Genomic DNA, 12,102 nt, shown 5'->3' on the forward strand with positions numbered 1-12,102 from the left:
GTTTCAAGTTTCAATATCTTCAATTGTGTTTCTTATTAGCACTATCAGATTTCAATACCTAAATGGTGGCTTGATGTCATGGGATGATACTACTCATGCTATCATATCCTAGCAAATCTCTTAAGATCTCTTCCCTTGATTTGTAAGAAGAAATAGCAAGGACTTGACTCTATTTCTTTCTCTCAGAACTCTCATTCTAATGCAGACCGATTTTATAATTGAAAGCATCACTACATTATTGATGCTTTATCCTTGTATATCTTTTTTCAAATGTAATATATCTTAATTTCACAAAAAAAGACCATCAAAATAATCTTTGTGATTATAGATCTCCTTTACTCTATAGCATTCATGATCTTATTTATTTTTTAAAAATAGTTTAAAGAGTATTATATGATGTTAAACAAAGTTCTCTACATGAAATAACATGAACTTTTGACAAGTCAATGAAGTTAGATAAATAAATAACCTGAACTTCCTTGAGTAGAAGAGCAAAAAAGAGCCTAAAAAAGACCCCAAAAATCACCAAAAAATCACCCAAAAATAGCATGTCCGATACGGCGCGAAAATCTCGGACACCCCATTTTCGCACTGTATGGAAATGCAATTTTTCGTGCCGTATCGGACATGCTATTTTTCGCGCGCGTATCGGACATGCTTGGACACCCCCCTTGTAATGACTTAGTTTTTGTGAGACCTTAAACCCATCAAGCTCATATGGCGCGAGTGTGGAAAAAAACATAATGTTTGGGACTATACTTCTTGCTCCGTATTGTGGATGAGTTGATATGGTGCGAGAGTGGCACAACAAAATCTCCGTAGGGATCCTTCAAAGCTGCTCGGACACCCCCTTGTAATTTTTTGTGAGACCTTAAACCCATCAAAAAATTTCAAAAAAAATTCCATAAGTTTATTAGGCTCTTAAATTTTTTTAGAAATTTTAAATATTTTTTTGAGGTTGTTTACTATTTTAAAACAATTATTTAGTAAAAAGAGCCTTAAAAAGACCCCAAAAATCACAAAAAAAATCACCCAAAAATAGCATGTCCGATACGGCACGAAAATGGGTGTCCGACACCCAAGGCTTTTTTTTACTAAAAATTTGTTTTAAAATAGTAAACAAGCTCAACCACGATATAGCGCAAATATGACCCTGCGAAAATTTGGCTTTGCTGCTCTCGCGTCATATCAACTTATTCTCACATGGTTGATTTTATGACTTTATGAATTATTCTTACATTGTTGCTACTCGTGCTCATAAGATCACCCTAATGAACAAATATTTTAATATGATTAGCAGAATAAGGTACCGAGGATGATGTTTGTAAGAGAAAAATCGATGTACTTGGACCTATTAATTATAAGAGAATGGGTGAGGTGTATGGGCAAATGGTTATCAATGTTTCTTGCACTTCTGAGGAAGAGGACTATCTTAGCATATCTCATGAGGACAAGTCCATGCTAGTTGTAAAGAGGATATTTAATTGTTAGATTCTGTAGTTTATTATTGCATAAGGTAAGGCATTTTGACTCTAAAAATTTTTAGTATATAGAATAATTGTGCTATTGATTGCAAATAACATCCCCTTTATTTTTGCTATTAGCTTTAGGACATTGATTGCATCTCTTAGCCAATAAATCTCTAAAATTATGTGTATTGTTGATCCACTGTTATCAATGGAATTTTTTTCAAGATTTGGTTCAAATATAGCAATGTCTTTCAAAGCTTTTGATTCCATCACAACTACCATATTTTTTTTATTACATCGGATACACTCACCATAGAAATTATCCTCAGGAACTCTCTAAGTGGTATCCATGGCCAAGGAAGAATGTGGGTTGAATGGAATACTGCTTGCTTTTTGGTTAATTATTTATTTTATTTGATTGTCTATTTTAGTTACATGTTTCCATTTGCAGTGCTGGCAGGCTCATGACTACCTTCTTGGACACCACATATGAGGATATTGTTGATCCTAGAAAACCATATAACTCTCTCTAACAAGAAGTACCATCGCAAAGTCACAAAGTCATACATATACTTGTGGAAAGAGAGTGCTTTTCAAATGTCTGCAGGACAATAGATTCAAAGATACTCAAGATAGATGGAGTGAATGCAAGTCTCTTTCATATTGTTGGTTTTTTTAGGGACCCTTTTTTACCAACTTGTCACATTTTTTCTCGTAGTGCTAAGATTACCCTAACTCATATATGCGATGGATAAGGGAGCAATGTATTGAGTTGATTTTGGATAGGGTAATCACACTAGTTGATTCCGATTCCCCTCCACAAAGCCACGAAACATGCATAATAAAAGAACCCACAATCTGATCAGCATAGATAATGTTTGTGAACACCTTATGAATCGCATGGAAGGTTCCACTTAAGCTTTCCATAGGTTGCCATTCCATACTTGTTGATAGAAATATATCTACAACCAAGAATTCATTATTAGTACTTGCTTAAATGAAAAACAAAAACGTTATCAACTCAAGTCTTACAATGTGTTTGCTGCGAAACATACTCGTTTGGAGGCAAGTGGATATCCTTCGCCATATAAACATGTTGCAGTTTGATAAACCACCCTTCATGCATAATTTTGAAAGAAATGATACGCCCCTTCCAGTGATGTTTAATATCCTCTCATTTTTTCTTTTCACCTTGTGAGAGTCCTTGCAAGAGGGCAGCATGGCAACCTAATCGTTTATACTAAAGATCTTTGGCTCCCAATTTTCATCAACTCTGCTATAGACAGTGCAAGAGTTTACTAAACGAGAAGAGCGCCTTCTGGATGCCATACTTAAATTAAATTGGCATAGAAAGAAGCTCATCGAGAAAGATGAATGAACTAAAAAGCAGAGGAAGAAGCTCATTGAGAAAGGTGAATGAACTAAAAATGAATATTAAGAAGACTAATGAAAATATATTGGGTGCCAAAAAGTTTTCATCTTTCAAAAAAATCATCATTAACTTCACAGCAACTTTATTATGTCATTTGTCAAATTTTATAAGTAAATAAGGACTTCAGGACTACCAAAACATGTCAGACATTGGGGATTTTGGCTAAAAAGGAGGAGAGAATCACGAAGTGGACTCTACTATCTCCAAAAAAGAGGAGACAAGAATACCATATTCTTGCACACGTGGCAAACTCTCTTTGGCCCTTTTCTTAATCCCGTGATTAACAAAAGTGCATTTTTTGAAGCATTTTCGGCCCTAATGTTCGAAGCAGATTCACGCTGCACTTGGTTCAAGGAGAATGGGAAACGAGAGGGATGCGAAGCAGCCTCTCTACCATACGGCATAGTCCCATTCCGTTCCCCTAAAACAGCGTAAATCGGGATCAGTTATAATTCTAGGTCAACACTCTTGTTGTTCGTGCTCGTTGACGATCTTCTGGCTATCTATCGTGATTTGAGAAAAGTTTCCGACCAACCGGGACCACCCATCTGTAGAACGGACCTATGGCCCATCCTCCGCACTTTCCTCAGGTTGTTTTAGTTATTTAATTACCTAACACATTTAGTTGGACATGTATCAATCAGCTTCCTTAATTAGCCCGTTAGGCACTGGTTCCTTCACGTAACCATATCACTTGACATAGAAAAGTAATGATAAACAAGCTCCTTTTTAACAAGTTATCATATTTATCTTTGAAATACATAAAGTCCAGCCCGTAGGCTTATCCACAATCCACCCGAAGGCTATCTAGCAATCCACAGGGATCACCAATCCAAGATTCCGCCCATTGACTAGTATGCGGGCCTCGAGATCCAATCCCGAGTCACGTTAGCCTCTTGTATAGGGCCCGGAAGGCAAGGGATTTACGGCCAGAGCCCCCTCTGGCACCCAAGCGTCCTCCTGCTCCAAGTAGTGCTCAACAGAGAGACCTCTCGCGGCAGGTTCGGTCCACTTTCCCGGCGCGGTTAACAATCCCCTTGGTTAGGGTCAGGCAGGCAGTTGGGGGTAATTGAAGCTGCCTCTCCCTTCAGGCCTTCAACTTGAAGTATTAGATATCCATTTATCTTTTAATTCATTGATCAAACAAAGCCAAACACTGCTCTTAAATCTGTAACAAGCACAAATTTTTCCATTGGTTGTTTTTAAGGAATGAATCCTTCCTCTCGAATGTGTTCAGCACAGGGGGTGTTTTGACAATGCCTCGCGAACCACGGCTAGGAGGGAAAAGAAAAAGGACATGAAAGGCCTAAGGGAGATTTAAAACATGGGGGAGGAGAAGGCCCTTTGCGGTAAAACCTTTTATTGGGGGAAAGGGGGCTTATAGAGCCCCCCCTTAGAAGCTTGGAAGCTTCTAGAAGCACAGGGGGGAGGGGGGGGGGGGGGGGGGGAATTTAATGGCCAGGAGGCAGCGTGGCGATGGGCTCTTGGAGGCATGCAGATTGAAGCGGCAGCTCCTGGCTCCATGTTCAGCAACGGCACAGGCGGCGACCTCTTTTACCTCTCCCTCCCTCACGATTCCTGGCAGCCTCCCCTTATGGCATTAATGGTAGAGCCTCCCCCACGATTCCTACCACAGAGCCTCCTCTCTCCCACTCTGCAATATGACAGCATACATCGTCGTCCTTCTTGATATCTGGCGGCCACCTTGGTTTAAATAGGGGAGGGGAGGGGGATCCTCCCTCCGCTGCATGTCAGCGGGCATGGCTACTAGCCTAGGCAAGCTCCAGCAAGGAGCTTGCCTACCATACTATTCCCATCTTCCTCCAGCTCGACAGTCGGCTGGAACTGTCGAGCTGGAGGAGAGGGGAAATAATTTAAAAATTTTTCTTTTATCAACTAAATTATCCAAATCCATTTTATTGAGGCAATTCATGCGTGCCTTCGGGATATTACATGATCAAAATTGATTCCATCTTTGTTACATAATATGGTAACAATATTATCATAAGCATGATCCTTTACAATATCAAGAAGCTCTATTATCAATTGCTTTCGTGGAATAGCATCACCACCAGCAGTAGGCAACAAGTTGATTGATAATGTTCTTGAATGATTCGATATGTGTTTTCATAGAAGTTCTAATGTTGTCTTGTAAATTAGTGAGCTGACTTACGAAGATAAAGTATTATTGTAATAGATTTCTTCTCAAAATTTGCTATCAAATACTCCCCTATATCTTGTGAGTTTGAAAGATTACATACACCAAGCATAAGAGATTCTTGAATAGTAGAAAGAATATATTGATGAGCTCATTTGTTGCGTCTAACCCACTCATTATAAATAGTTTGCCATTCTTCAAAGATAGGTCCTCCACTTACAAGGGTATTTTCGTGAGCTTGATCAATTGGTTGAGGTGGATGTTCATAATTACCAAGAAAAGTCATCACCTTCAAGAATTAGTAGCATCTTTACTTTCCATCCAAGGAATCCTTGTCCTTGAATGTGAGGAACAGAACGTTGTCCAAAAGAAAATCCATGACGGTTATAGAATTTGACATAGCTAGTTGAGAGAATACATACAATAGATCACAGAATTTGCACACACACACACACACACAGAGATGAGCACTCGTGTCTCTTACCTTGAACAACCTCTATAACAAAAAAACAATAATTATAGTAAAAAATAAATCAATCCCTACTAAAAAAACTAAAAACAAGAGAGAATACGAAGAGTGATAGGCACATGTGTTTCACCCGAATTCTGAAGCTACAAGGAGAAGAAAGTGGAGAGGTGAGCATAATGCTCAAAACCCTAATTACTCTCATCATAGAGCTTTGATGAAGACAAAAATCTATGAGAATGGAGAGGAGAGGGACATTATGCTACTAAACTTTTGGGTCAAACCGATTTCATGAAAGGAAAAAAAAGTTAAATTGATAATCCGCCAAAGAAAGGGGGAGAAATATGTGATGGGAGAAACTCAAATTTTGTGTACTCTTCATCCACTGCTTTTTAAGTCCCCCACTACCCTTTTTTAAAATCAAAATCCCAAGAATTGGAGAGAGAAGATAACTCTCCATAGATGCTAACATTTAACCTTCCTATTGGACAACCCAAAAGGTCCATATCTTAAATTATATTTTTTCAAGGGTCCATTTTGAGTCCAAATGATTTCTCATGTCATTTCCTTTTTTAAAAATAGAGCAAAAAATCCAATATTCTCTCTCACATTTATCGTTTGTAGCAAGACAGAATAGGCCTTTTGGCTTCTCAGCACACCTAGAAAACATTAATCTTCAAGGCTTGTGGTGATGCTCAACCACATTTTTAGTCTTCTAGAAAAGCATCGTCATGTTTAACAATATTGACATAACTATCACAATGGTGGAATACATCACCGTCTTCTCATTGTCTAATGCTTGGAGAATGCATACCTTGCATAGGCATGGGTGGTGCTTTGCAAATTGTGTAGAGTCAAAGACCATGTAGGCAACAAACAAATGTAGAGACTTGCAAAAGAACTAAGCTAAATAAGGAAATCTTATTTCCATTCATGCTCTCTCTCTCTCTCTCTCTCTCTCTCTCTGTGTCTCTGTCTCTCTCTCTCTCTCTCTCTCTCTCTCTCTCTCTCTCTTATAGAGCCACATACAATGGATCATATCATTGAAGAGAACGAGGCCTCTACAAGGACTCCCAAGTTCCTGGTAATGGGAAAGAGATGAGGATGTTTCACAACATCATTCCATGGTGTCACTTTGTTCTTTATATGATCTATCAATAGTCTTATTTAATTATCCTATTTTAAATGTTTTTATTCCTCCTTACACTTTTGATCACTCATTCATACAAGTTAGCCCTACACAAACATGAACATGTGTATGCACATGCTTGTGCATGATTTGCGTGTGCACAACACACACACACACACACACACTCTCTCTCTCTCTCTCTCTCTCTCTCTCTCTCTCTCTCTCTCTCTCTCTACCCCCTTCACAAAAGAGGTTGGCCTTACAAGGACCACATAGTGGACAAGTTTTGCACTCTCCAAGGCTAAGTGAGAAAGTTTGCATGCTTGAAGTTTTCTATGATACCATTGACCCCAATGGCTCATTCCAATTTGCAATTTGCGTGAACCCATTAGCACATGTAACTTAAAGTACACAATCATAGCTACAATCTATGAACAGACCCATGAACTTTTGTTTTTCCCCATTTACCTTTTGCATTAGTCATTCCTAGTTCCCCTTGATAGTCGTACCATGTTTTTCTTCTTTGGTCAATGTCCTTTACTTGTGGTGTTGCAAGCGATAGTTGCTTATGGGAAGCATTGATCATGACCTATGGTACGAGCTCTTCATTAATTTTTTTCATGGGTCTTCCATGAGTTGAAGGAGGTGGTAGTTCAAGAGACATAGGCATGAACTCTCCTATGAGTTAAAGGAGATAGTATTTAAAGAGACACGGGTTCTTGACTGCTGGGAGACTTCCTTTTTACCTATTTATTCAAAGCTCATGGTAGGCTCATGTCTCAATAAGGGGCATCAATTTTCAGCCTTTACTCAAAAGAAAGTGATACTGGCAAGGCATCTTAATGGTTATTGGATGATGAATGTTGTGATAGGTTCTTCTTCTTCATTGATTGTCCCAAACCATTAGATCAAACACGTGGAAGGAGAGTGACTTACCTAATCACAAATGTAGTTGCCCTATATAATCTAGAGGTATTTGGGACTTGGTGAGTGAGAACATCCCCCTTCTATAGGCTTTTTATGTTACGCGACATATAGCAAGCTTATTAGACGTTAAGATGAAGCTGGCCGGCTCGTCTCTCGTGATGTGCTGCTTCTTGTTGTTGCCTGTCGTATTAATATCTGACACGGTATTAAATCATGTGTCGGCCATGGAGCCCCACTTCTATACCAGCACATGTCCCTCTGCTGAGTCCACTGTCTACTCCATGCTCCGACAGCGCTACCATTCAGACAAGTCCATCGCCCCGAGTCTTATCCTCTTGCTCCTGCACGACTGCTTTGTCAGGGTAATTAGCGTATCGGCATCCTTCATGACTAACTAGTACATTATCAGTATTGGATCCTCAGCATCAATTTCCATCTCTGTTTAAGTAATGCTTAATGCTAACTTCAGCGCAATAGCTGCTGGCATGCGCATCTTTTTCTTCGGACTTGATCCCACATCTGTTCTTGAGTGGCTTGTTTCTTATTGAGCCTGATTTACTGCAGTAACTAGTGACGTTAATGCTCACATTCTAATGGATTTCATGACAAACCTGCCCCTGCAACATCTTTTCTTGAGTTGGCTTTTTCCCTTTCCGTGTTAAGCCTGGTTTAGATGCTGGATTAGTTAAGCTTAATGCTCGGTTTTTCTAAATCTCAATAAGAAATCTGTTACTGCCAGATGTTGGCTTCTGAGTTAGATCATCCCTTGTTTCAAGGAAGTGGCCCATCAGACCCTGATGTAGTGCTCATGTTTAAAGAATGCTGAAAATTGTCCCTAGTTTATAGACATGTTGATATTTCAGAAATCTGTTCAGTGGCTCATTTGTGTATTAAAGTGAGGATTGCAAAATGATGGTCTCCATGTGCTGATGTAATATAAATTTGGCTAAACTGTATATGAAATTTTGTAGGGTTGTGATGCTTCCATCCTGTTAAGGTCCAGTTCTCAGAACCAAGCAGAGAGGGATGCAGCCCCCAACTTGCCTTTGGCCAAGAGTTTTGATCTTATTGATGAGATCAAGGAAAGATTGGAGGCCCAGTGCCCTCGGACCGTGTCTTGTGCGGACATCATTGCCATGGCTGCCAGGGATGCTGTTAACTTGGTGAGAGAAGCTCTGATTATACATTTGGGGGATGTGTGTATGATTTGGTATAACTGTAGGGCAGTCCTAATTTGGCTTTGGGTTGTGATCATTCACTTTGGAAGCTTTTTGCCATTCACTACAGTTTATGACCATTTACTTTGCAAGCTTTCCTTCAGAAAAGTTAGGCCTCATAACTGTGAACAGCATGTCTCTTCTTCAGACTAGTGTTCTCATTGATATTTCTGTGAGGTTTCTGTCATTATGATCATTTACCTTGCAAGCTTTCCATTATAAAAGTTAGACTTCATAACTGCAAACAACATTTCTGGTAGCCAATGCAAAAGGCTTCTTCTTCAGAACAGTTAGTGCTTTTACAGCTGGTAGTTTTGTCAGCTTTTTGTCAGTTTTATAGGAGGCCATGGAAATAGTTCATCCAAACGTAATGATAATCCAACTAAGTAGTTTTCTCTTCTTTGTTAGATCTTCTCATCTTGGAAAGCATTTCTCATTGCACTGTTGGTGCTAATGCTTTAATGAAGTTTCCTCACCTTACAAAAGAGAGAAGGAATTATTCTTATTGCAGTGCTGTGGTATGGTTTCATTAGATCCTCTCGTCTTTCAGAAGGAAAGGAATTCTTGGTAGCATTGTTGTGCTATAATTGCCACTGGGGTGTGTGCTATGATTCAAACAGGCTGGTGGGCAATACTTTGAGCTTCTTTTGGGGCGCCATGATGGCATGGAGTCTCATGCGCGGGAGGCTTTGAGCATGCTTCCAGATTTGCATGATTCCCTGCCGCATGCTCTCTATGCCTTTCAAGCAAAGGGCTTTACTGCTGAGGAGTTCTTCACACTGCTAGGTGTGACCACGATCCATCATTTGATCTCAGTTTCAAATAATTTATAAGGCAAACTGGATTCTGGAGGCTGTCATTAACTTAGACTAATCGGCCTTGATAATTAGATGGGCTGGGATTAGTATTGAAGGATTTAGCAGTGATCATTTGATGTTTCTTCATAGGGAACATACAGTGTGTTTGGCAGCAAAAGCCATGGCTATTATACTCTAATTATCATGTAAGGCAGTCTAATTAACAATTAGAGCATTGCAGTTAGCTGGTTAAGTAGCCGGATTAGAATCAATCAAGTCCAATTAGCAAACTCATAGCAGTGTGATTAGCTTATAATGTAGTCTATCTATAGCAATTGGAACAGTACATAGCTTGTAAAGAGTCTGATCAGAAAATAAAACATTTAAAACAGTGTGAAGAGCTTGTAAATTGACTAATGAGGTAGTCCATGTAATTATTGAAGGAGTTTATAATCAGCTGTGAGGAAAATAAGTTCCAATGCAATTAGCTGGTTAAGTAGTGTAATTAGCATGAGGGCACTCTAATTAGCAATCACCAATCTTAACAATCTAATTAGCATTCAAGGTACCCTAATGAGGCGTAGAAAACAATCTAATTTGCAAATAAAGGAGTCAAGTAAGCAATTAATTAGCATTCAAAACATTCTGATGAGCAGTTAAGCAATTAAAGCAGTGCAATTACCAGTCAGAACATTCTGAATTAGCAATGAAAGCAGTCTAACTACCCATCAAACCACTCTGATTAGACTAACTAGCAATTAAAGAAGGGTGATTAGAGGCTAATAAATCATTATAAGCAGCCATGACAGAATCTCAGCACCTGCACTTATAACAATCGAAGCAGTCTAATCACTAGTGTGTGGATTAAAAACAGGTGCTCATTCAATCGGGACAACACAGTGCAAGCATGTGGAAGGGCGACTATACAATTACAAAGGGACAGGGAGTGCGGATCCAGGCATGGATCGATCGCTGGTGGAGAGGCTAAGGCAGGAGTGCAGGAAGGGGGGCCCTGAGGCAAGGGTGGCATTAGACCAGGCCACCCCATTCAGGCTGGACAGCAGCTACTACAGGCAGGTGCTGCAAGGGAAGGGGGTGCTGGCTGTGGATCAGGAGCTGCTGAATGTGATGACGGTTCATCAGAGCCAGCATCACCCCGATATGAGGACGACTCACCATACGCGACTCACCACTCACCCACCACTCACCACTCACCCACCACTCACCCACCACTCACCACTCACCCACCCACCACTACTCACCACCACCCACCCAAATAAGAAACTTACCTTGCTTGATGTGCTCACTCACACAGGGGAAACTAGAACCAAATGTTACCAGACCAATAGTATTACTTGAAACTGATATTGGCTTGCTGTCCACACTCACTCTAGTTTCCCTAAATGTTACCAAACCAATAGTGATACTAGAAACTTACCTTGGCACCTGATGTCCTCACTCACTATCAGCTCACTTCTTCACATATGAGATGGTCACTTGGCCTTGCCTCACCTCACTCACTCTAGGGACCCTCGATCCAAGTGTTACCAAACCAATTGCAATAGTTCGTTTGCTAAACTACTGTGCCTTGACCCATGATGCTGGGTCCAAACTACTCATTAATCTAACTCGCCAAAGTGATCCTTGCTCACATGCTCTTCGTCTCATTAGTATGAGACCCTTATCTATCCCCCCTCTTTGTTAACATGATGTAGGAAATATTGATATAAGCTAATATATACAATATGCACCTCATATACTTGCACACAATTGTGTGTAATATATTGTGATTTTGGGGTGGTGTGCACTTTGTGTGGACTTGTATGCACATGTGGAGACGTGTATTCCTACACATGTTTGCATGTGTCCATATGTGTTCATGTTTAATGTGATGGCATGGTTTTTCATGTATGTATATCCATGTTTATCTTGAGTTTCACAAAAAAAACACACACACACACACACAATAACCTACATGTTGTGTCATATTATGGTAGTTTGAGATACAATAGATAGTTCCGTATGCATATATTTTCCACGAGTGAGTGTACTATATGTGGGGTTGCCTCTCTCTCTCTCTCTCTCTCTCTCTCTCTCTCTCTCTCTCTCTCTCTCTCTCTCTCTGTGTGTGCACCCCTCCCCCAAACCCCAACTCGACCCTCAACGCCCATGTCGTATGATTGATACTTTATCCATAAAGAAGTGGAAGGTGCAACCAAGTCATTGAAGCCCAAAATTGTTTCATGGCACAATCCATATGTGTTTGGAATCTTACCATCTTCTATAATTACACTTAGTAATAGAGAGCAGTTGACTCTACTATCAAGGACACTACGGAGGTCAAAGGACACGATACATTTAAGTCTTCGATGGTGGCATGCAACTTAGTTATGCTACATTAAGACTCTAGAGTGGCTTTGGTGGTTTGGTTTTCAACCTTAAAGTTAGCCATGATTTGGTTAGCCTAGCCACAAAGCTCAAGTAAATTTTCATTGTCAACCTTCAAG

General features: G+C 39.9%; 1 protein-coding gene across 1 annotated transcript; it reads left to right on the plus strand.

The window, feature by feature from the left end:
- Positions 1-7,513: 7,513 nt before the first annotated feature.
- Positions 7,514-11,350, plus strand: LOC148018207 (peroxidase A2-like). Its single transcript, XM_087662170.1, has 4 exons — positions 7,514-7,943; positions 8,553-8,744; positions 9,419-9,584; positions 10,470-11,350. The coding sequence occupies exons 1-4, from the start codon at positions 7,713-7,715 to the stop codon at positions 10,952-10,954; spliced, it is 1,074 nt and encodes a 357-aa protein (XP_087518296.1). The 5' UTR covers positions 7,514-7,712; the 3' UTR covers positions 10,955-11,350.
- Positions 11,351-12,102: the final 752 nt, after the last annotated feature.

This window comes from Lygodium microphyllum, chromosome 21, assembly GCF_053477565.2.
Source record: "Lygodium microphyllum isolate KBCC chromosome 21, Lygodium_microphyllum_v1.1.10, whole genome shotgun sequence".
NCBI lineage: Eukaryota > Viridiplantae > Streptophyta > Polypodiopsida > Schizaeales > Lygodiaceae > Lygodium > Lygodium microphyllum.

Coding starts and splice junctions, on each gene's coding strand:
- LOC148018207 (XM_087662170.1), top strand. CDS start 7,713: ATGAAGCTGGCCGGCTCGTCTCTCGTGATGTGCTGCTTCTTGTTGTTG. Junction 7,944..8,552: donor TGCACGACTGCTTTGTCAGG/GTAATTAGCGTA, acceptor GAAATTTTGTAG/GGTTGTGATGCTTCCATCCT. Junction 8,745..9,418: donor CCAGGGATGCTGTTAACTTG/GTGAGAGAAGCT, acceptor TGATTCAAACAG/GCTGGTGGGCAATACTTTGA.